At 42.1% G+C, this 24,738-nt stretch overlaps 2 protein-coding genes across 6 annotated transcripts in view; one reads left to right on the top strand and one right to left on the bottom strand.

The window, feature by feature from the left end:
- The window catches only part of ARSJ (arylsulfatase family member J), a 180,922-nt gene extending 174,548 nt beyond the window's left edge, over positions 1-6,374 (bottom strand). Inside the window, exons 1-3 of one of the 3 annotated variants that reach the window (XM_032444043.1) lie at positions 6,307-6,374; positions 4,551-4,700; positions 1,389-1,491 (exon numbers count right to left, since the gene is read on the bottom strand). The gene's annotated coding sequence lies outside the window, so the exon portion shown is untranslated. Of the gene's footprint in view, positions 1-1,388; positions 1,492-4,550; positions 4,701-5,013; positions 5,084-5,266; positions 5,356-6,306 lie in introns of those variants that run through there. The other 2 variants (XM_032444040.1, XM_032444041.1) reach the window with 2 other exon arrangements.
- Positions 5,556-24,738, top strand: part of UGT8 (UDP glycosyltransferase 8) — a 45,106-nt gene continuing 25,923 nt past the window's right edge. The window contains exon 1 of one of the 3 annotated variants that reach the window (XM_015861945.2): positions 5,556-5,661. Coding sequence is in view for 1 of the 3 variants with exons in the window: in XM_015861944.2 (XP_015717430.1) it covers positions 6,702-6,711 (10 nt within the window). In the remaining 2 variants the exon portion in view is untranslated. Of the gene's footprint in view, positions 5,662-6,167; positions 6,256-6,625; positions 6,712-24,738 lie in introns of those variants that run through there. The other 2 variants (XM_015861946.2, XM_015861944.2) reach the window with 2 other exon arrangements.

Here is a 24,738-nt window from a genome sequence, read left to right as displayed (position 1 = left end):
CCTGAGTGCAACGACCAAGGAACAGTATTAAAACACAAGGCAGACAGAATTAATAAGTTTTGAACTGACTTCAGCAAGTGATGGCTACATGTAAAACAAACAACAAAGAACAAAAACCTACTCACGATCAAGAAATATCTGCACCACATCCAGCCTCCCTACCTACAATTACTTTTCAGAATTAAACCCATGCTAACTTAATACTTCAAAGTGCTCAGAGCTAAGCATGCAGCTTAATTTTCTAAAACTTAAGTTCTTTAAAACCACATTTATCTTCGTTTACTAGTGGTAAGAGAAACAAAAGTCGTTAGATTTTGCAAGTACAATCTCATATGAAGAACTTCATTGATACAAAGCTAACACAAAATAATTTGATTCATGAGTGCATATGCTTTTAAGCTAAGAGTTCTCAGTACGGGTGAGCCAAGCCCCTCTACGTCATTGCTCAGTTTCTGATAATAAGAGAAGCCACTTCCTGTAATCAATTTCCTTATTTCATCCCTTGAATAAATGGTTATTGTACCTCAACAGTTACAGTACAACCTGTGATGGTTGTTCACAGACACGTAGCTAGAAATATACTTACCCCCCCTTCCAAATGATATTGAAACCACCCACCTCTACAATTTCCTCTGCTCAAAAGCAAGTTCAGCTGCTTGTTCAGAACCTCTTTTCATATCTTTAATCTATTTTGATACTTGTTACAGCAAGCATCACCTGGTTTTTGGATTATAGGATCCAATGAATAACAGCTGTGTATCTGTCTACTTCCTTCACAGTTTCATAAATCTTAGCCATACTAAACTCAGCTTTTTCCTTTCTAAAGAAGAGTTTCAGCTTCTTTAGTCTCTACTCATGAGGGAGCTGCTCAGTCTCCCAAAACACTTAAAGCACTCTTCCCTGTAACTAACTTCTCTAGCCAAGTTGTGTCCTTTGTAACAAAGAGCATCAAAATATTAATAGTTTCAAAAGAATTTTCTATGATATTGTTCTGACATTATTGCCAGAAAATAAATACTCAGAACAAATCAGAAATGTACAGTACTATCAGACAACAGTCAAAGCTGAGAGCTTACTGAACTTCACTGAGCTACTGAACTTTTACTGAACTACAAATTATTCTTTCTTCCTTTAGTAAAGTTACTGTTCAAAGAATGAAAACTTATGCTTTGTTAACACACAGGCTGTACAGAGAGAAACTGCAGCTGCATCCCAGGATTTTTTTCCAACTGAAAAAATGCTGGTTTTGTAGCAGTTAACTAGAAAATATTATTTCAACCACTATTCAGAATCATACTCAATTGCAGTAATCACCTATACCAGTAGAACAAATGTCACTTTTGTGACAGTGTCAGTTATTTAGGATAATAAGGCCAAGTGTTACCTACAGTAAACGCACTCTTCCATACACCTTCATTGTATTTACGTCCATCTCTGAAGAATGTCACAAGATGCTGCAAGTACATGTGGAGAGATGGTTGTCTGGCAACACTGCAATTAAATTAGATAATATGCATTTAAGATAATTAGATCCATCTGGCAAACTAGTAAAGGCAATAAAACTAAGAACCTTATTTAAATTTATTGGCTGCTTATGATCTCACACCAATTAACAAGCAAAATTAGCTAAAGCTATCTTAGATGAGTTATATGAAAGGTTACACTTCCATTTTGCTTGCAGAAATCCTTAAAATACATGCATATATAAGCAAAACAATCAAGGTACTAGGAAAAAAACACCCAAAGAATTGCTTGGGAATCATCGCAGTCTGTGAATCTAGGAAATTACTTTTACCAACAGACCTGTGCAAATCAGGATAAAAGCAGCAGGGACATAACCCTTGATTTAAAGTATATCCATCATCCAGTCTAATCAACTAGGTTTAAATATAAGCAAGTCTGGATTTATCAATTTTTATAGAATCATAGAATTACCAAGGTTGGAAAAGACCTTGAAGATCATCAAGTCCAACCACAGCCTAACCATAGTACTTAACTCTAACAACCCTCTGCTAAATCATATCCATGAGCACCACATCCAAATGGCTCTTAAACACAGGGACGGCGACTCAACCACCTCCCTGGGGAGCCTATTCCAGTACTTAACTACCCTTTCTGTAAAGTGTTTCCTAAACACTTTACTAAAGTGTTTATATTCTTATAAGAAAAATTTTATTAGAAAAGACACACAGACTTCACAGTCTTGCAAACCGAAATCAGTGTTCTCCAGAAGCTGCACTCTTCTTTTCATCCAACAGAACCAAGTTCTAAACCCCTCAGAGAAACACTTCACATTGAGATTCATCCCTTGCTCATTTATTAAAAACAACTTGAATTATGTAAATGTCCAACTTGTAAGCAAATAAAATAAACTCCTTTCTTGAAAAGAGTATAAATGTGTCCCTTTGGGTAACAATGGAAGGTTATTCAAAAATACAAAGTGTTTATCACCCATGTAAAACTTAATGAAAATGTTAAAAACTCCCTATTTACAGTTTTTTGTGAACGTTCATCGTTTTGTTACATATTTATTTAATTTTCCCAATTAGGAATTCCAAGATTCCCAAACCTTTCTAGTAGAATTTCTATGTTACATTCTAAAATTTACTGAATAACAAAAATTCCAGGCTTCAGTATTGGGCTGTACCTTGTATTTACTGTTTCCACAGCTGGGCTGCTATAAGTATGCAGTACATAACAAATACAAGAAAGTGAAATGCACACATAAAACTGCATTATCACTTTTTATTCCCCAAACAATCTGAAAATCACATCTCTTTAATGATAAAACAAGTATACTGACATCACTAAAATGTTCATCCCAAAAAAGGTCAGGGAGTAAGATTGGAGCTGTCCTGTACAAGACATCAATAATCCAGAGTGAAATACTACTTCATCTGATAAGATCCCATAATTTGAGTTTTCAGGAGTGCCCAATATTTCTAAAAGAGATTAAATTGTGACAGATGAAACTTGTTTTTACATATTAATAATTGCATCACAACTTATTAATTCTGGATTCAATTTCTTTGTGAAACGATTGTGATGTGGAAATGAAGAAGGTTTCATCTCAAACTGAGCTGTACTTCTGTACTTAAAATTTTAATCAAAGTCAAGACAATCTATATTTAGTATTTCTTAGTCTTCTATACCAGGAAAAGCAATTACAGATATTATTTGAGGTTGCTTTCCCTGGACAAGTCAAAGAAAAAAAAATCATCATAGGATTAGCTGCATGCAAAATATAATAAACTGAAGGTTCTGCTAACAGAACATTCAAACTTGAATATTGTCTTCCAAGCCAGAAGTTGGTTGCTCTGAGAGCAGGTACTATTGTAACATTATGTAATGAGTATTTCAGTACTTCCCTTAAACAAAAAAAAAAAAATCACTTTGAAATATGAAACTGTTAAACACAAACTTACGCACACAACTGGAGTCTAAACAAAAGGAAATCTGCAGTAGTTTGTAACTATAACAGGCAGAGACCAAACAACATCTCGTTCTTTGATTTGAAATACTTGCTAAATGAAAGCTGGAATTCATGGGGCACCGTGGAACTTATAAAAACATTTCCACAACATCACTACATAATAACAAAATAAATTTGCAATACTATGAAGAAACCATTCACAGCGAACATGTTTGTTTTCAACAAAACGTTTTAACTGTCCCATGCTGGTCTCTGGTCTGTTGACGATGGGGAACTGGGAAGTCAGAACATAATAAAAGTGAGGAACTCTGCCTTGCTGAAACAAAAACTTTCAACATAATAATGGTTTTGTGCACTTTAATAAGGGACCTTTAACTTCAGATCCTGATTTGTAGAAGCTTGCCCATACTTAACACGAAAGCCAAGTGCCACCATTAGCTTGTAGCTAACATCCACTGAAACTTAATACCTCATGTAATCTTTATTAAATATCATGCGGGACATGAGATTCGAGAAAATCTGATTATGTTTTTTATACTTGGAAACTTCAGGAGGTCTTAAAAGACTGTGATGAACATCATACGAAGGTTTAAATCCCAAACAAACTGGACTAATAAACTAACCCTGCAATTTCTTTTGCATCTTTACAAGAAAGGAGACCAATTTAAAGCTTATGTTTTTTTTTTCTTTCTTTTTTTTTTTTTTTTTTATCATGACACTCTTTTACCCTACCTACAAAAAGGACTATAAATTTAATTAACTTTCTTGCTTTGACTGATGACACTTAAAAGTTCACTTCGATCAAAGGAGTAACTTAATCTCCTGTCAAACCAGAACATTTCTGAACCACCTCTTCCCTTAAAGTCCTTCCTGAGAACTGCAGTGGGAAGGTGTTTACCACGATGAGTCTGTAAAACACTTTTGGGCTTAGAACTTGATCAAGAGAATAGTTTTGGCGTTGAAAGGTACATGGCAGACGGGGGAGTGAGTCCCGTTCTCTTAAATAACAGTTCTTCCTTTCAGCTGCAAAACTATCCTTAAAAAACAAACAAACAAACAAACAAACAAAAAACCCTACAAAACACACAAACACGGCAACCAATCACTGGAGAATTACCATTAGTATTTAAGCTTCGCCAGGTAATCACTTTGGACGCCTCCTGGTAGTTTTTTCCCCAGGATGAAAGAAAACAAGAGGTAAGACAGCACTACTTCACTTCAGTCAGCTTTCCCCCAGCAGGGATCACGAGCAGTCGGACACGCTTTCCTGGAGGAGAAAGAAATAAGGGGCATCACTCAAGTAGCTGGGATCAATTAGGCAACTGAGCTTAACTCTAATGAACCGGGAAGTCAGGCTTGAGTTGCTCTGCAGTGCTTGTGCGTTTTGTTATTAAACAAAGCCTGCTGGCAACGAAAAGGCAAACAGGCATTAGGGCAGAGCTCAGCCCTCGCAGTTAACGATGTGCGAAGATTAGGAGGAGTTCTGTTTCGCGCCTCGCTAATCCTCCACGCTTCGCAGCTCGCACTCAGCCGCCCCAACACCACACCGGGCGCCCATCATCACGCTGCTCCTCGCTCACCTCCCGTGCCTGCCGCCTCCCCCTCCTCCCGGCGGTGCCACCTCGGCGGCCTCCCCGCCGCGCCCGGACTGATTGGCGGAGCGCGGCCGGGTCCCACCCGCCAGAGGCGGGCGCAGGGCACCTGCCGCGCCGGCAGCTCGCCGCCGTCCTGGGAGCCGGGCAGTGCATGGGGCGGGAGGGCGCTCGGGGAGCGGGACAGCGGTTCTCCGTAGCGGTGAGGAGCAGGGCCGAGGGGCGGCCGCTCCCTGCGTACCCGAGGGCATCCCCGGAGGGTCGACGGCGGCGCCGGTGCATGCGTCCGGCGGGCGGGCGGGAGCCGGGTCGGCAGCGCGGTGGGGCCGAACGGGGGCGGAGGAAAGTGATGAGAAGTTGAGGGAGGACGGAGCGAGGGTGTCCTCTCCTCTCCTCGGCCCGCGCCGCAGGGACAGCCCGGCAGCGCGGCAGGTGCAGCACAGCCGGGGCGGAGGGGACAGGCGGGCCCGGCGCCGCAGCGGAGGGGCTCCGGCGGGAGCAGGGCCGCACCTCAGGCCGGGCCGGACGGAGCCGCGCACCCCGCTCGGCTGAAGGGGAAGAGCCGCAGCGGAGCGCCGGTCGTCGGCTTATTACCAGAGGCAGCGACGCGGAGAAACGGCCCCCGAGGAGAGAGCGGTGAGGGAGCTCGGGAACTGCCCGCGGGCAGAGGGAGGGGCCCGGCTCCTGCAGCCCCGAGGCGGTGGGCTCGCTGCCCGGGCGGGAGGAAGGAGGGCGGCTCTCGTGTCACCTTGCCGCTCTCTCCGTTCTCCCATCGGTCCGTCCTCTGCGCTGCGGAGGGGTCTGAGGAAGGGAGGGCGGCGGGGAGAGCCGCGGGCTGGGGAGAGCGGAGCCGCAGGGGACGGGGCCGTGGGACGCGGTGTCCCGCAGCGGCGGGAGCGGTGCGGAACGGACGCGTTGCCCTTGCGGGGTGCCGGGAGGGTTTGAGGGCGAAAAGGAATGTCTCGTCTCAATCCGCCCCGAGGCGCTGCCCTGAGCGGGGCTGGAAGGGAGGAGGTCTGACCGCGGGCACCGCACCTGCGAGCCACGGCCGCGTGACGCACGGCCGCGAGGCGGGAGCGCTCCCTCGCCACAGCGGGCAGTGCGGGCCGAGGCCAAGGAACGGCAGGTGTGTGTCCCGCCCGGAGCTGCACAGCGCCGCTAACACCCGCCGCTGCTGTCCCAGCTGTGCCGCCGCAGAGGGGACGCGAGGGGAAAAGTTTAGAGAGCGAAGTAAGCGGTGGCGGGGCGGGCAGGGAGGGAAACGCCGCGGCTCGGCGTTACCTGAGAGCGGGGCGGGGTGTGGGGCTGCTCCCTTCGGGCCATTGCCGCCGCTTATACGTTAACTAGATGGCGTGGTTTTCTGGCCCCTGGTTTTGTAATGAGGGACCGTCAGTGAACTTGTGTGTTATGTAAGCCTGGGGACGCCCGGCGTTTCCTTCCCTTCGCGTTCCGGAGCTGTGCGCGGGCGCTGGGCCTGCGAGCTGTCCCGCCTGGAGCCGTCCCTCCTGCGCGGAGCTGGCGGTGAATGAGCTCAGGTTCGGCCCGAGCTGCCCGGCCTGGGAGGAACAACACTGCGTGAGTGCTGCCCAGCATCACTGCTGCCTTTGGGAAGGAAGAGCAGAGCTTAGCCTGAACTGTGCGCTGAACGGGTCGGCCGAGTCACGGTATTTAGGCAGATGCTAAATGGTATCTTGTCCTTATGACTCCTTTAATATGACTACGGAGCAATAGGAAAGGGTGAAGAAAATAAATAATGCTTGGGCTATTTGGTTTGCTCGTTGGAGTTGCCTCAGGAAGAAGAGCAGTGGATGAGTTCAGTGGAAGTGGGTTTTCTCCCACAGCAAACACCTCGGTAGCTGTGTTTTGTTTTTTTTGTATTTAGATTAGGAGACTTGATCTGGGAAATAATTCTTGTAAGGTCGGTCGCTTCTATATTTTACAAATGGTCAGGGTTACGTTTCCTATCTGGAATGGCCTGCCTGCTTTTCCAAGCAGTTATCACACAAGGTCACTTATGTATTTTAGCTGAGCTAGTTTTATAGCACTGACACAACGTTGTCTGCTGTTAACCTTTACTTCACATTTCCTTGTTTTTGTTCTTCTATTTCAGCCATTGATCCAGACTGGATACTGCATTGACATTATTATTTTTTGTAAGCTACTAACCAATACATGCTAGAGTTCTAAATTCTTTCAGATGCCTTTCATACAGTTATGAACTATTCTTGTTGGAAGAGTGAAATGTTAGGCAGTGAATGCCTGGCTTCAAGCGCTTGCTTTGTTTGTGACCTTTGTGCAATGTTTTGCCACCAACATAAGGTATTTGCTACGAAACAAGAAAACGTTATCACTTCGTGTCTGTTAAGTGTATGGACTCCAAGGTGGGACTTCATAAATACCCCTTATGTTTCATGTTCTTAAACACTGAGCAGTTGAGTTATTTTGAAATAAGGTTTGGATGGGAAAACCTATGAAGCCAACAAAGGGTGGAACGGAGATTCAGTGTTGTCTCCTGATTGTGCTTAGGGCTAAACTCTGGAGTCTCCTCCCCACCTGTGCAAGCAGGGTGGAGGGCAGCTGCTGCACCAGGGCGCTGATGACTGAGCAGTGGGTCAGGTCTGTGCACTGGTGGCACCTCCCATCTGGTGACAACTGTTGGCTCTTATCGTTCACTGGGTTTAGGATTAAGGCAGGGAGGGCTCGATTTGGGATTGGTGACCTAGAATGAACAGATAATTTAGTTACTGTTTAGAGAGTAACTACTGGAGGAAGTAGGGACTACCGTGTCAATGAGATGCCATATTTAATTCCATATTTACCACATCTAGAACACTTGACAGGTTATACTGTAATTGTCGTTGACTCTTTGGAATAATAGTGATCATAATGGATTTACTTAAAGGAGTTGTAGTGGCATGGTAAATGAATGCCAGGAAGTGCTATCAATCATGACAACATAGTATTTGCAGTGAACTTTGCCATAATTTTTTTGCCATATGTAATTTGCTACAGATGGAAATTGACTGATTTCTAGCAATTTATTTAATTTCCAGGGCTAGGAAAAAAGAATTATCAATCATTTCCCTGTGGTAGATGCGTTAGTACAGATGTAAACTTCCTTACCCAAAGGACAGTGGTAAACCTCATCATCTGCAGGATGGTGCCACTGAGCCTGGTTCTGTGTGGGGCTGTTTTTGTACTTGCTGGGCGTTGCACAGCAAACGTGTTTAAGGGAGCACTCCTAGCAATTCAAATATGTTTGACAATTATGCTCATAACTGTAATAAAAATCATATTCTGACTTCATTATTTTCTAATTGACCTTCCTGAACATGAAATACATCACTTCTGACTTCATCAGCTAAACATTTCATTGCCCTACCTTCATGTTTTCCATTTTGGGCTCATTAGGGCTCTTCTTTTCACGCTGATGTGTTAGTCCGCTTCCGTCCTTTTGTATTGTACCGAGGACTCCCATCATCTTGAATGAGCTCCTTATCAGTTATTTACTAGAAAAATCCAACTAGAGTTTTAAAAGCTGTTGTTGAGCTGCTTGTTGTAAGATGATATTGTAGGAGTGCTCACTAAATTAAATCCCTCTTCTCTGCATATCTTAACGGAAATGCTTTTACTGCTGTTTCACTATTATAGAGTGGTGTTTAAGGAGGCAATTGTCTTAGGAATGCCAATACATTAGAAGCATTTGGAATCATTTCTTCTCTCTTGGGGATTTATTCTTTTAAGAGTTTTTAGCATGGATTGATTTATTTTTTTCTTAAACATACAGATCAAAGTGTTGTTTACAAAAAGGTATTACAGGGGTTTTGCCCCGAGGTTGGCAGCGTTTGCACTGAATTTTCAGGCCTTGTGACATGTAGGGGTTCATGAACCCTTCATAGAATATTTCTGGTCTTTCATGGTTTGTAACCATGTAAGAGAAGGTTGTGGGGTGACCTCATTGCAGCCTTTCAATACCTGAAGGGAACTTACTCCCAGGAGGGGAGTAAACTCTTCGAAAGGGCTGACAATAGCAGGACACGGGGAAATGGTTTTAAGTTCAAAGAGGTAAGATTTAGGTTGGATGTTAGGGGGAAGTTCTTCACTAGGAGAGTGGTTAGGCCCTGGAACAGGCTGCCCAGGGAGGTTGTGGATGCTCCGTCCTTGGAGGTGTTCAAGGCCAGGTTGGACGGGGCCCTGGGCAACCTGATCTAGTAAAGGTGTATGTTTGGTGGCCCTGCCAGGCAGGGGCGTTGGAACTACATGATCCTTGAGGTCCCTTCCAACCCGGGTCATTCTGTGATTCTGTGAGTAACATCGGGGATGTGTGCATCTTAGAGCTCAGTGTGTGAGATAATGCAGTCACTACTTAAACGGGAAAAGTCTCAAACATGTTGTAACTTTCTAAATAAAATCTCTTGGGAACTGATTGCTGTTTTTTGCACCAGTTTCTTACAAATTTTTGTTGCTATTTTTCTGTTTGTCATCTAACAGAACAGAAGAAGGATTTTTGGTTACTAAAAGTCCCAGTCAGCTTTCCTTTTTGCACTGGTTTGTACTGACACCATGATACTACTTCTTATTTTGCTAGTTATACAACAGATTTTTGCAGCAGTTCTCTATTTGGACACAGTGTATTGGAGAAGTGAGTCCTCTTGGAAGCTTTTAAGTTTTTTATTGTTTTAACTTGCACTCTTAGGTGTTCTTAATCCTGAAACGGGGGAAGAGGTGACATAAAACCTATGGTATGAGTGTATCATTCCATAAAACGTGTGACTAAGGGACATGCATACCATGCTGATTGATTTTTGTACTATTGGAAACAGTATATTCTAGATCAGTTAAAAAATACCCTCCAACTTTAAGAAAAGACAACCCTGTCATGTAACAGTTGTGATTTAAGGAGCTAAAGAGTTGAAAAGCAATGTAGATATGCTTGTTTTCTAAATAGAATTGTAACAAGTCAGGTTGTCTCTAGTTTTTGCAATTTGTCTTAAGTAGCACAGTTGTCATGCAGGTAATTTTGTGTAGTGGAACAAGTACAGCTTGCTTCTTTGCTCTGTGCTGTTCCTTTCTTCTACAAATGGATCGCTCAGCTTTATGAGAAGTTAGTGGCTTAACACTGTTTTTCCTTCCTACTCAGAGACTGAAGGGAGAATTTAATGAGAAGAGCTGGGCCAAGTTCAGGTTTTGAACTGAGTTGGAGATGAGCCTTGATGCCCTGGAAAACAACATGCTGTTTAGGAGAAGGAAACAATTTGACAGAGATTCTTTAAGTACTTAAGAGGAGATTTTGATGTGAATGTGGAAGGTGGAGTTCCTTAATTTAAGGCACTATTCCATTAAGGAAATAATTTTCAACCATAGTTCATAATACCATAAATCTGATGTAAGTTGGTATTTCATACGTTTGTTACACGTGAGGATTGAGTGCACTATTCTAACAACTTTCAAATATTAGATCTGTAATTCGAGGACTGGGAGAGGAGTGCATTTTAATCGGTCCTAACATCCAGATTTGGTGATCTCTTTAATTTCCCAGCTTGGAAGTCATTTGAGTTTCACGGAAGTCAAATGAATAAGGCTTTCTAATTTAATGCCAATGACATCAATTTGTAAAACACAAGTTATTAGAGAGGGAGCTGTAACAATTTCCAACAAAGGCATGGCTGGTTGCTTCTTATCTCCTTAACTTCCTTGTCAGGACATCTTTGTTATCCCCCTGATTTAATGTTTCGAATTCTGAGAAAAATCAGGTATTTCCAAGTTTACCTTACGAGATGCATCCAAGAGGTAGATCTGTCTGAATGAAACGTGGGTTAAAGGCAGGAATTTTGGACAGAGCAGTGCTGCAGAGAATTGTGAAACTTACCCAGCATGTAGATGAACAGCTTGCTTTTAAGGTTGAAATTGGAAGTACGGCTGAGAAGCTTGTATATAGCACCTGACCAACTCAGTGTAGTTAGTTGTGTTTTTTGGAGCCTCTGTCACCTGGGATCTACTCTTTTGTATGCAGTTGTGCATTTTGCCTGTTGAAAACACTGTTCTGGGCTCATTGAGATTGTAGGTAGTAATTCATTTGAATCTCATTTGTTTCAGGGGAAGAAATCCTTCTTTCCCCTCCCCCCCCCACCTCCCATAGTTTGATTAAAATCTTATTGTCTAAGATGAAACATGGTAAAGAGATGAAAGGAAGTGCAGTGCAAACCTAGTAGATGTGCCAAGTACATCAATGTTTCATATTCTTGGGAAGTAGATAATGAAATATTATTTTAAAAGAGTAATTAATTGGTTTCTCCCTTACTATTCTCAGTGGCCATTACTGAGCTGCAGTAATAGTTTGTTGTATCATTTTCAGATTAGTAAGCATCACAACTTCTTTTATGGGGTAGCTGTTAGAGGATATGGGTGGTGTATGCAGGCTACTAGAGGTTTATTTTATATCTTTGCTTGCAAAGTCATCAGTTTCACTTCAACTCATAAGTGCTAAAAAGCACTTTTTTTTTTAACTAGCTTGAGTGCTGAAACACTGAATTTGGACTTTAGTGGTATCTTTTAAGTGCGTCTTTGATATGAAGGCTATTGCCACTGAAGTTTCTCAGAAGTGGCGGTAGTCAGGGCGGAGCATGTGCTGCAGATAGCAACAATTCTGCAGCATTTCACTTTGGAGAATCGTGGACTCAACCAGTTGTGGCACTTACAGAGTCAGCAGGTGCACAGAATTGCTGAACTGCTGGCTACAAGGGTCACTGGGTGCTCTTGCAGGGTTCCACTCATACAGGATTGTTGGCAAGGTATGAAGGGGTCAACTGCAGCTTTTTCACCTGAGTTCTGAATACATCTGAGGATGGAAATTCCACAGCCTCTCTCATAACGTTTGATGGTACTACTTGTCTGAGGGAAAAAAGCAGTGCCCGTCTGAACTTGTTAAGCTGTAGTTTGTGTCCACTGTTTCCTCCAGTAATAGTAAACAGACGGCAAAGGAGTTTGGCTGTGAAGCTAAGGGGAAACATCCAACAAAGTGGGTTGGATGAGCTAGAGAAAGTGTGTATTCTGATCACAGCTTCTTTTAAAAACAAAAACAAACAAAAAAATGTTGTTCCTATCAGTTTGCCACTTGATAGTGAAGTAGCATTTGCATCTGCTCCTGATGGTCCTGAGGGCATCTGCTAAAATTGTTTTTTGGCTGTGGGCGATAGGTTGCCCTGGCTGCAAAAGCTCGTGTTGTAAGAGGTGCATTGATTCTTCACACAAGAAGTGTGCTCCACTAGCACTCTGTGACATGAGCTACAGGCCATGTAAATCTTGCTGCTGCTCTATACCTTGCTGTAAAATGAGATCTGAATCTCTTCAATTTTCTACTGGGGTTCTCTTCTACTAAGCTTGTTATGCCTGAGGGACAATGGAGAACTCATTATTTAGACCACTGTCTAAATAAAAGGCGTACACTAATGTGCTATTAATACAAAGATTTATTGGAATTAAATCCTTGATTAAGCCTTGCTGGTCACTGGAAGAATGTTTTTGCCTGCCCTGGGATATTTCAGTGAGATTGAAGAAAGCAAATCTTCAGAAATGTGTTTGTATGTGTGGTGTTTGATAGTTGGGCACAGAAATATCTTGAAAAACTGAGCAAAGTGCTTGTGGGAAGTTCTCTTTGTAGAAACTGTTTGTCCCAGCAATCAGTGATGGGATGATGATATTGGTTTCTTGACTGGAAAGGCCAGCATGGTGTTCGGGTAAGGTACTGCTTCTGGAGTCTGAAAGTCTGTAAGCGAGCTAGATGATAATATCAGTATTGGGAGAACTTGAATGGAAACTCATGGAAGCAGATTTGTATGGTAGCTTAAAGCTGCACTCTTTAACCATTTGTAGCAATATATCTCTAATTATTGTGCCTTGTGGTACTTTAGCAAGTGTGTAATTTATTTGTCAGTTAGCTTTATTTTCATGACAGCACACGCAAGATGGGGAGGCTCCAAATAAACTATTGTAATCTCACTTGTTGTTGAACAGCCACAGCTTTGTTACCATAACTTTTAACCTATTTACCATTAAAATAACTTGATAACTACAGCCCTGTTGTATACTGAGAGAATGTAGTTGTTGTAAACCACTTTCCATGTTTGTTATTACACATGATAGTATTCAAAAAGTTGCAGTTGCTTTCCAGAAATGGGGGAGGATAGTCCCGTCTTCTTCAAAGCCGGGTGGCAGTGGGTAAATGCAGCTATGCCCTTTGGGATGGTTTGTTGTGTATTTATTCTGCACCTACACTGTCCTCTGTGAATCTTGGTCTTTGAAACTGCAAGTTATCTCTATATCAACTCTCCACAACTGTCAAATTTAAGTCTCTCTTTTTTTTTTTCTTTCTTTAGTATTTGTAAATTAACCAATTGTATTCAATCCTTTAGATCATCTTTCAGGATCTTTTTAATTAAACAAAACAAAAACAAGAAAAACCCCAAACCTTATCTTTAGGCCTTTTCCTTTCTGAAGGTACAATGCAGTTTTAGTCTACTACTGATATTAGAAATTGGCAGGAAGTTTTTGTGTGTTTAAACATGTTTCTACAGATACTGCAAAATAAAAAGCAAGACTCAAGGTTGTTTAACTCTTGTGGGAGTGCAGTCTGCACCTCTTAAGAAGGTATCTGAGTTGTTTTGTCTTCTCTCATTACAGAATCACAAAATGACCCGGGTTGGAAGGGACCTCAAGGATCATGTAGTTCCAACCCCCCTGCCTGGCAGGGCCACCAAACATACACCTTTACTAGATCAGGTTGCCCAGGGCCCCATCCAACCTGGTCTTGAACACCATTCCAGTAGGACTTTTAGATTAGAGGCTATAAGCCTTAGATTAGAGAAGCTACTGCTATGTACAGTACTTTCATCTTCTTACTATTGAATTGTACTAGGAGATAGTTTGGAGCTGGCCTCATAAAGCACACGCAGATTTGAAAGCTAAAAAGCAGTTTAAAACAAAACAAAAGCACCTGTCTGTAAATGCACACATTTCCAAAACAACTTATTAGCATCCACTCTGGATGTTGTTGGAATACAAGCTGTTGCTGCGGGTGATCTTAAGCAGCTCAATTAATTGAGCTGAGTAAGAGGAAAACATTTTTTAAGAAAGAATTTTAACTTAGAGTGTTTCCCGCTGCAGTAACAAGTGTTCTGTAGTGTCCCTTGTGAATCTGTTTGTGTGGCTTATTAAAATGTAGTTATTTGCCATAGGATGAAGTCACAAACAGAACAAAGAAATAATTCAGTTCTTCTAGATGTCATGTGATGGCGTGACCGGGGAGAGCTTGTACCAAGCTGAAGCTCGCTGCAGTGAAGCATCCACCCAAAGGATTGTCAAAGTTGGAACAAATTACCAATAAAATGCTTGTTTCCGGGGATTGTGTTGCTTCATACCCTGGATCTTGTTTGAGGCAAACTTCATGCTTGCATGATCATACATAGCCTGTAGCCGTAGGCTTTGTTACATCAATTTTAATACAGAGTTCTGCACTACGATGTCTGTCTCTACCAACTGAAGTGTTGCATCCCTCTTTCTTTCCCTCTCTATGTAAGAGGATTTCTGCATTTTTCTCCCACTTGATATGCGTGCTTCTTGATCATGCAGCATGAAGCGTGTTGTGATAAGCTGTGCTATTACTAGGGCTGTTCATGGCACACAGTGTCATAGTAGGAGCAGGGCCTTTGTTTTCAAGTCAGTGAACAGCATCTTAGGTAGCACTGAGTACCTGAGAAACACGGTGTGACCTTCCGACTTCTGTGTTAATATCCTTCCTCTCATGTCCCAACATCATTTCTGCTTGTCCTTCTTGCGCAAAACAGCTGAAGTAGGTTGAGAAACAGTGCTTTTAGATTTCACTACTTCAGAAAATAAGTCTTCATGTCTTGAGGCGGCTCAGCCAGGGGACTCATCTTTTGGTACCAGAATACTTCATCTTCTGGGAGCTCTAAATGCTTGGAAGGAAGGTGGGAGAAAACAGGAGAACATCTTTCTCCATCAGATGTATCTACAAGGAATATGTATGTTGTACTTCAAAAGAGATGGCTTTGTTTTGCTGAATGTAGTCAGCAGTTAATTTTGCTGGGTGTTAGGGGTGAAGTAACGGTAGCAAGGAAAAGGCTGTCTAATATGGAGAGCAGATGAAATTGAGCCATCTGCACGCTGATACAATTTGCATTTGTTTGAGGGTACATGAGATTTGAAACACTCTTTTTGTTTCTCAGGTTTCTGCTCTGTGCTTCCTTTTTGTCCTGAGGATGATGGAGGACGCAGTGGCCTAACGAAAAGGTGTATACTGATGTGCTGTACTAATGGCCCATCAGCTCCACTGCCACACATCTTTACATGCTCAGCTTTGCTGTGTCCAAACTGAAGCAGTTTATTTTTTCTTCACTAGGAGAGTGGTTAGGCCTTGGAACAGGCTGCCCAGGGAGGCTGTGGATGCCCCGTCCTTGGAGGTGTTCAAGACCAGGTTGGACGGGGCCCTGGGCAACCTGATCTAGTAAATGTGTATGTTTGGTGGCCGTGCTAGGCAGGGGGGTTGGAACTACATGATCCTTGAGGTCCCTTCCAACCCGGGTCATTCTGTGATTCTGTGAAGCACTCAACCTGACATAAAGTGCTCTACTACTGTCTCTGGTGTTTGCAGTCCTGGGTCTGAACTGCAGATTTTGGCAGCCGTGAGGTAAGGGGCCTGTTCTGCTCTGTGCCAATCCTGCTGTGTGCCTAGGCCACCTCAAGACAGGCTGGGATTTTCGTACTTGCAGTCCATGTAGGCCTGACCAAACCTTTGCAGTCATATTGAATTTTGGCAAGGAAGTTTATATCCAAATCAATATTTGCAAATACTTCAGTTAGTCTGAAAGTCAGGCCTTCTATTTATTTCTGTGGGGATGACAACAGATATGGAGAGTGCAATAACAATATTGGATAGAGTAAATTCTCTGCTACAAAGTACTGCTTTTCAGCATAGTCACTGCCAGTAGCTGTGCATTTTTGCAAATGATGAACAAGAGCGTGTGTGCTGTGCTTGTAAAAATGGGCATGGCCATTTGGAACATCCCTTATCTTTCACGTCACTGTCACCACTGCTGAAACACACCACCCACTGCCCCACTGTGCTAATGGTCACTGGTTGGGCTCCAAGATGCAATAATAAGCATCAGTGAATATCAGTGGGTCCACTTTTTTCCCCCATGAAAGATTTCAGTGCCACACCTTTGCTTCATACGCACTTCCATGTCAGGTGTTTCTCTGTCAGCCTGCCTCTCTGTTACAGTCCTTTGTTTTCCCCCAGCTCTCTCAGATGAAATCCCGTAGTTGATTAAAAACCTCATATGCAAATAAAAAGTCATTACTGAAAAGGGCTTCATAAATTGCAGAGCCTGTGAAATCCCTCTTCGTAACTGCTTTGCCGCTTTCATAACTAACACAGTAAGTCGGTGATGGATGCTTACAAAGAATGGCTATAAATCTTCCTCTCATTTGTAGCTGTGGCATTCTTGTAGTCATTGAAATGCTTAAGTCATTGGGTAAGAATGTAGCGGTTCAAGAAATGGCTCCAAGCAAATGCAAAAGCCCCATCCCTGTTTATGTGCGCACAATTTCTTCCTATTCGTTTCCCCAGATTTCTTAATGAATTTGGTTGAAACAGGCACTTGTAGTTACAAGCCAGATCTTACTACCTATCTAAAGCATTGCAACACAAAGTAAGTTGTAGTGTGCATGTACCTCAGTAATTTGTTAGAAGATCTTTTATATGAAAGACTTAAGAATGCAAGTGCAAAGGTTCTGCAGTACTTCTTACCTGAATCTCTTCCCTAATGTAGTTTGCTGTTTCGAGGCTCTGCACGTCCACAGATTTCTGATGCTTTCGTCTCTTACATCAAGTGGGTTGTCGATTAGTAGTTACTTTCTAATCTTTGTATGCAATTTGCTGCCTGAAGTCAGCAGATGGGCTTTAGCTCTTAAAGGTTTATGGTGTATTTCCTATTACCTACAGGAAAGGTGCTTTATTGCAGAGTTACGGGCGAAGAACAAATTTACACGTGCCAGCTTTAGCGCTTTAGGAATCAACCTGTACTTTTAGACTGGAGAAGCAGTTCTGTCTTATTCTCATCTGCTGTGTCACTTTCATTAATAATCTTCCAGTGTCTGTAATAATTTGCTCATTTTCTGAAATTGCTGTCGTAGTTTGGTCAGTAAACTTGTTCATGTTGTAGCATTTCTGTATAGCAGGGCTTCTCATTTGCACTGGTGTTAAATTGAGAGGGTCAGCAGTTTATTTTTCTTCAAAAGGTCTTGGAGTAAACTGCAAATAGGAAGTGATACTTATTCTTTTATTCATTCACTCTCTTCCATAGTTTACAGAACTCACTGCAGTCATGTTTACGTGTATGTTTTTGTATTCTTGTCTTTAATATCAACTGCTCGCTTGTGGCTGATAGAGCTAAGATTTGGTTTGGCTGCACGTGTTTTATTGCTGAATCATCCCATCCGCAGCATTAGAGAACCTTCTATTTGCTTTGGAATATTTTCTTCCTCTTTCAGTTTTACACTTAAGCGTAAGTGCTTTTTCTAAACTGTTCTTTGTTATCTTGAGCACGATAAAGCACTTTGCTTACAGGGCCTTTGGTCATGCAACCAGCTATATAGGGCTTGGTTCAGTATTTGTTTAAGTGAAATGTTTACAAGCCTGTGATGGTTGGATACAATGTTTTATCTGTAAAACTATTTAATAACAGCTAAGGCAAACAGATTTGCACATGAAATAAGTAAACATCAATAGGATTTCGAATAGGCAGTGCTGAACCAGGGCTTCAGTAAATCAGGTAACATAGGTAATGTGTCAGGTAACAGTGGCCTGGTTCTTGAGCTCATGAGCCACTGCATGAAACACATCTGTGACTTCTTTTCCTCTGGCTTCTGAAGATCTCCAGAACGTGACTCCACAGCCTCCGGGCAGCATGTGCCAGTGATCCCGTGCCTGCACAGCACAGATGTTTCCTGATGGTCAGGGGGAACTGCCTGTGTTTTGGGTTGTGTCTGTTGCTTCTTGTCCTGGCAGTGGGCATCATTTGGAACATTCTGGCTTTGTCCTCTTTATACCCCTCCTTTAGATATTTGTTCACGTTTGTGAAATCTACCCCTAGTCCTCCTCTAAACTGAAGAGTGTGAGCTCTCCCAGACTCTTCTCCTAGGAAAGGTGCTCCAGTTCCTGGATCATCGATCATCCTTCACCATCCACTCCCAGTATGCCCAGATCTCCCTTGTACAGAGGAGCCCAGAGCTGGCCCCAAAAGTCCGGGTGTGACTTCAAGGATGCTGAGTGGAGGGGAAAGATTATCTCGTGGCCAAATTTTGCCCAGTGTAGCTCAGGAGAGCAGTAGCCTTCACTGTGGCAAGGGCAATTTGCTGACTCATTTAAGATTCTTATGATTGCTATGTATTCCATTTTACATAGCGGAGATTGGTATGAGGGCTCCTCCAAAAGTAATACCTTTTATTTGATGATGTTGGCCCAGAGCATCAGAGGTGGATGTTGCTGGTATAGCAGTAGAGGCTGAGCCTTCCCACCAATATTCTGTCATTGAATTCTTCCATGTGGAAAAAACGGCATCCCTTCACATTCATTAGTACTTGCTGAATGCTTACAAAAGCCAAACTGTAAATGGAAGCACAATGAGGCAGTGGGTAGTGGATGGTACGTTTCAGCAGTGGTAGACAGCAGCCTCCCTTGCTCTGCATTTCCCAGTATGGAATTTCCATCAGATCTGCAACTTAAATGTGTTTAGTCACTGATAAATCTCATTTCTTTGTTCAAAAAAGCTCTCTGTTTTTTCTGCCTTTTCTTCTAATTGGTCCTGATGATTAATGTGTTATTTTCAAGTGTCCATGACACTAAAAGTAGGGTTTTTTATTCTTTCTGAAATACTGAGTTTTATATAGCAAAGTGATAGTAAAGAGAGAGGAGAATGCTCTTAGCGAGGCTCAAGGAATAAATCTGTACATTGCCTGAACTCTGATTTGCAGTAAACACTGCTTTCTGAAGTGCATGTAAATCTCAATTTCCCCTCTTTTTGGTAATTATATTTCTGTGATGCACCTCTTTATCTTACCACTCACACACAGCCATTTCAGTGCTGATCAGCATTTGCTTTTGGGTTTGCAGAGGTGGAAATCTAGTGTGTAGTCATATCAGTTAAATTGTAATTAGTAATTGGAAACCTTCAGGTAAGATGAGAGCTGGAGGCTGGGAGGATTGTTTCTTTGCTGTCAGTGCGGTGCTGCTGCTTCACACCAAGGGCACCTTGTTAGGCACAGGCCCTGGGCTTCTGACCTGGCTGCCCAAGTGGGCCTTAGTAAATCTGAAGAAAGGCTGAAAGGGTCTGGAAAAAGCTACCGCCATCACAGTACTCTGTAAACTTCACTTGCTGCTTTGGAAGAGGAACATTGCATGGTATCAGTGAATAAGAAGTATTACTTTTATACAGTTTTCTATAGTACATGTAAAAGTAAATGGCTGTTATGCACTTTTAAGAGTATTTACCGCTACTGCTCATTTTGAATTGAAGTTATGCTGCGTGCCAAAGTGCTTCAGAGCCTCTTTGGCTTCTAGAACTGATGGTGCCAGTGGAGAACCCACTGAAAATTGCATTGCTGCTTTGAAAATGATGGTTTCTGTGTGATTCAGAAATAGATGGGTATGCAGGGAGGTGGTGGAAGGAAGCAGAGGAGAAGTCTAAATTTCAGGTAAAAGGTGGTTGGCATACTATTAAGGATTGGCAGAAAATCTTACCTTCAGTATGTTTATCAGTGCTGCAACTGATTGCTGCATGAGTTATTAATTGGAATGATTTTAAAATCATTTTTAGAATTGAAATACAAGCATAATATTTGTTCAGTTTTAATAGTATGCATTTAAACTTTAAGAATTTCCTCGTGTAATTCGTACAAACTTAAATGTTCCTTGATTTCTTTGTTTCCAAGTCTTCCTGTATCAGGTCGTGAGTAAAACTCTGACTTCTTATCTCCATAGTCACATTTCCTGTTCTCAGTTCTGCTTTGTCCTTCAGCACGAATAGGGAAATGTGCTTTCCAAAGGACTAAGTCAGGATTTAGACCTCCTGGTCAGCAGAAATCATCCTTCCAGCAGTGTTTGCAGTAGGAGCTTGGTTTTCTGTAGCAGTCATTAAAACTTGTGCTTTCTCTTTAATTAAAACAAAGACAACCGTGCACGTAGGCCATTAATTTTGTGAGAAGCCATTGGAATAGGTTTAATGTTTAACTTCTTGGTATTTCTTTAACTTCTTCCAATAGCCAAACCCTTTACAGACAGCAGTTGCTTTTACTCACACAAAGTTGCTCCTTCAATCTCCTTTTTCTCCATACTTGCTTGTGCTTTTGGGGCTTTTTGGCTTAAGACTAGTAATGGTTTCAATTCAATAATTGCCTCAGTAATTTTAAAAATGCCAAAAAAAAAAAAAAAATATATATATATATATATATAGGTTTTTTAAAAATCTTTTTGATTCTCATACTTAACATATATCTTTATCCTGTAAAAGGATGCCAGCTTAGACACCAAGAGATCTGTGGTTTTGGTTTTTTTTTTACTCCTTACTGTACGGATAGCTGATGATTTCTTTTAATATAGGATCCAGCAGCAGAAGGCAGTTACATCAGATGTTGATCCTTTTTAATTATTTTAGGAAGCAGTTTATTCTGGTCAAGTACAGTGTAAGATTGATCACAGAATCACAGAATGACCCGGGTTGGAAGGGACCTCAAGGATCATGTAGTTCCAACCCCCCTGCCTGGCAGGGCCACCAAACATACACCTTTACTAGATCAGGTTGCCCAGGGCCCCGTCCAACCTGGTCTTGAACACCTCCAAGGATGGGGCATCCACAACCTCCCTGGGCAGCCTGTTCCAGGGCCTAACCACTCTCCTATAAAGAACTTCCCCCTAACATCCAACCTAAATTGATGCTGTTGTTCCCAGTAAAAGCACCACTCTTACTGGGTATTTCTCTAATGCTGTTGCATGTTTAGTATCTCTGTGGTTTGGCAGTTCCTGTGCATGTATTTTTCCACCTGTGTGAAAGGAGGGGTTCCATAATACATTTTGAAATGTGGTTTTTATTGATTCTTAGTAGAGAAAGTACCGTATGTCACAGAGATCCAGGGAATTGTCTCATTTACAATCCTTGATCCCACGGTATGGGGAAAACCGATGTTTCATAAACTGCCGGTAGTTATAGTGACATCATGTTAGCCGGCCTAGTGCTTTATAGGAGCTTCGTGAAGATAAAACCATCCCATATGTTTTTACTTAAAGCAGAGCTGTTGACTAAGGGCAGGGATGGGAAGAGATGGTGTGATATTCTAATTGTCCCAAGGAAGTGCAGCTTTATGCCGCGTGGCTTTTGGTGGCGTGCGCATGACGTAAGCTGTGGAGAACAGGCCTTGGAGCTAAGGATTTTATCTTTGTGTTTGTTAGGACGTGCTGTGCTCCAGCCAGTCTCAGGTCAGGAGATCAAAGTGCACCACAGGGTGCTTGCATCTGGCAGCCTGTTGGATCATGGCTCGCCTTTAGGCTGCTGCTACTGCAGATTTGCAGTAATCTTAGAAACATAAACTCTTTCTGCATTTCCCAGTGCGTTTACTGTTTTGTAATATCCCTCCTGTTGGCAGAAGCAGTACCTTAATGTACCACGGGCATGCTTCTAGCATGAGGAGTGCAGTCAATAATGTTTTTTTTCCAAGTTTGAATAATCACTTTTCATTGATAAATGGTTTCTATTTCAAACAGAACTTACCCAGTGGTTGTTATCCTCCAGCGCTGTTGATCAGCATGGTGCTGCTAATGATGGTTGAGCGTGACTTGTTTGAGCTGTGGATGCTGTACCAGGCCTATGTTCTTCACTGGTACAGCCCCTGCAGCCTGAAGTCTGTGAGCATGTGGGTGGGAGTGAAACATGGTGGTAACAATTAACAATGATTAACAATGCCTGGTCTGGGTACGTCCTTCCAGTGAAGGAAGCTGAGCTGTGTGGAGAGCTGCGGTTTTATAGAAAGCCAGCAGTGAAAGTAAAGGCCTGAACTGAAAAGTCAACTTAGTGCTTTAAACACAGCCTGGTAGGGCAGAAGGTTTTGCTGCAGATGTAGCAATGGAAAAAATAAGTAATACAGTACTGGACTTCTGCTTTTCTTGATGTTGGATGTCAGCATTTGTTTTGTTTTTAACAAAGCTTTAATAGTTTTTAAGAAAAAAATTAAGAGACAAGCTGTTTCTCAAATACAAAGTATACTTTTTTGAAGTTGATTGGAAAAAATACAGAATTGCTGCTTATTTTAATTTTCATTATTACTGTTTGCAGGGGAGGAGCTGTTTTAGGGTAACTTCCAACACCCTAATTGAGGCAGCTCAGCAAACAACTCTATCTCATGTGATGTCAGATTAGTTCTGCTGGTGATATTTGCAGCAAGCGATTTTCTTCTTCTGTGTGTTATCTTGGTAAAATTGAGCTTTGTGCCTCAAAACAGTGAAACTTCTTGGAGCACCTCACAGAATAGTACTTCAACCCATGGATGTGTTGGTGTTCCAGAGATCCCAGTGTGTTTCCTGTGCTTCACTGCCTGTTCATGGGCACCATGAGATTTTGCATTGCCTTGTCATTCAGCAGACTTTTTCACAGGAAGACGAAGCAAAACCAAATTAAGCCAGCTCTCTTTGCCTTAATGGACTTTTTAATTGAATTTGCGTAACTGCATGCGAAGACAGACAGCAGCTGGTGATAATTATTTAAAATTGGTAGGATTCTTGTGATGGTCAGTTACATCCTAGGTAGTGGCTAACGATTTCTAAAGATGAGTGTGGAACAGGCTTCCAGTGCACTAGGAGTTTCACATGACAAAAACATAATGTAAATAATCTGTGTGCCTTGTCGTAATTTTGCAGCTTTACTTGAACTCTGTGCATGCTTATAAGTGCTTTAAAATCAAGCCATTTGCAGAAGCTGGAGTAGGAAAAAAAATGGGACGTTACCAGAAAGTCCAATATTAGATTGTAATGATACAGTTAAGATGCTCCTTTGATGAGCTGGTAACTCATGTGACATCTAAAATAAGTAAATACAGTTCTAAGCAGTCTGTTTTAAGAGAGTTACAGGAGTAGAATCATAGAAGCCCAGAATTGTTTGAATTGGAAGAGACCCTTGAAGGTCATCTAATCCAACTCCCCTTCAATAAATGGGGACCCCTACAGCTAGAACAGGTTGCTCAGAGCCTGGTCCAGCCTGACCTTATAGTACACTGTAAGAGGATGATAAGGCCTGAGTAGTAGCATTACTAGTTTCTGTACTGCTTATTTATAAAGGACACTGTGCCAGACTCTCATTCCCACATGGATTAGGTTTGGCACAAGAAAATAGCAGATTGTTTGGTTTGGCTTGTACTCGTTTTCCTATCCAAGGAGGGTTAATGTGACCGAGGAGCGTCTTCATGTTCCCTCTCCATGCTTCTGATAGGCTTTGCTTTCATCTGATGTACAATGTTTTGAAGGTTTTATTCACCAGGAAAATTATTTTCTCATCTCTCAGAAGCCTGCTGCTGTCAAGAACTGCCTTTGTTTAGGACAATATTATTATCAGTATAGGCTAGAGTTCATGCTTAAGTGTTTATGTTAAGAATCTGGCACCTGTAAAACTACTTCACTGGAAGCTGATGTGGATATTCATGCACATGATTCCAATTCCCTTTTATTTTGCTTGTTCTCAAATACAAAGTGTAATTTTTGGAAGATTGAAGTTGTCACATTGATTCTTGGTAACATCTCCCTGGTAGGTTTCAACTTTCAACCTCGGTGTTGATCAGTGTGTGTATTAAACAAGAAAAACAGTGTCCCTGTAGGGTCTTTATATGCTCAATTCTCGTTGATTTATGTGAAAACAAAAGAGCAGAAAGTATCAAGGAAATCAGAATAGAGACCTGCGGTTTGAAAGAGGACAGCCTGTGAAAGCTGTGGTTGGTTATCAGAAGCACTTGCAGTAGAAGTAGTCATGTGTTGACAGTAGGAGGGTGGAGGTTTCAGCACAGTGAACACTAAGTGAACAATAAGAGTTGTTGTTGTGCAAGTTCTAGTTAGGGATGGAAGACTGATACGTATCTATGAAGCAGTCATATTCTGTGCTGAAAGGAAGCTGCCTGTGCATCCTTCAGATGTGAATAAATACGGCTTTTTAGCCTTTAGGTCTTTCAGTGTGGTGTCCTTAAAGAATGTGCAATTCACACAATGTGTTATGATGATTACAATGCAATTGTGATTCCAAATATGATCCCAGATCGTTCAGGATGTAGCTTTCTGAGCTGACTTCAAGGTACTGTAGTTGTTAGATGGCATGTATAATTCAGAAGCAGTGCATGCAGTATATTTGTGGAGGGCACTAACCTCATTTTCTCTGTTGGTTTTACTTCCATGTGGTGCCAGTGCCATATTGTTACCTTTGCTGGAAGGGGTCTCATCTGCCCTCTGTGCCAGATGGAAACATAGAGGAAGGGAAGTAGGCAGACCTTCTTTGGAGAATGAACACTACCAAATGTATTCTAATGCCTTGTGGCTCTGTTCTTCCCATTACTATTGCAAAGACATCTTTGAGACAGAAATAGCTACTGAATTAAAACATAACTCTT

Source organism: Coturnix japonica, chromosome 4, assembly GCF_001577835.2.
Source record: "Coturnix japonica isolate 7356 chromosome 4, Coturnix japonica 2.1, whole genome shotgun sequence".
NCBI classification, from domain to species: Eukaryota; Metazoa; Chordata; class Aves; order Galliformes; family Phasianidae; genus Coturnix; species Coturnix japonica.
The sequence above is the reverse complement of the archived record's forward strand: the minus strand, read 5'-3'. Positions and strand labels throughout refer to the sequence as shown.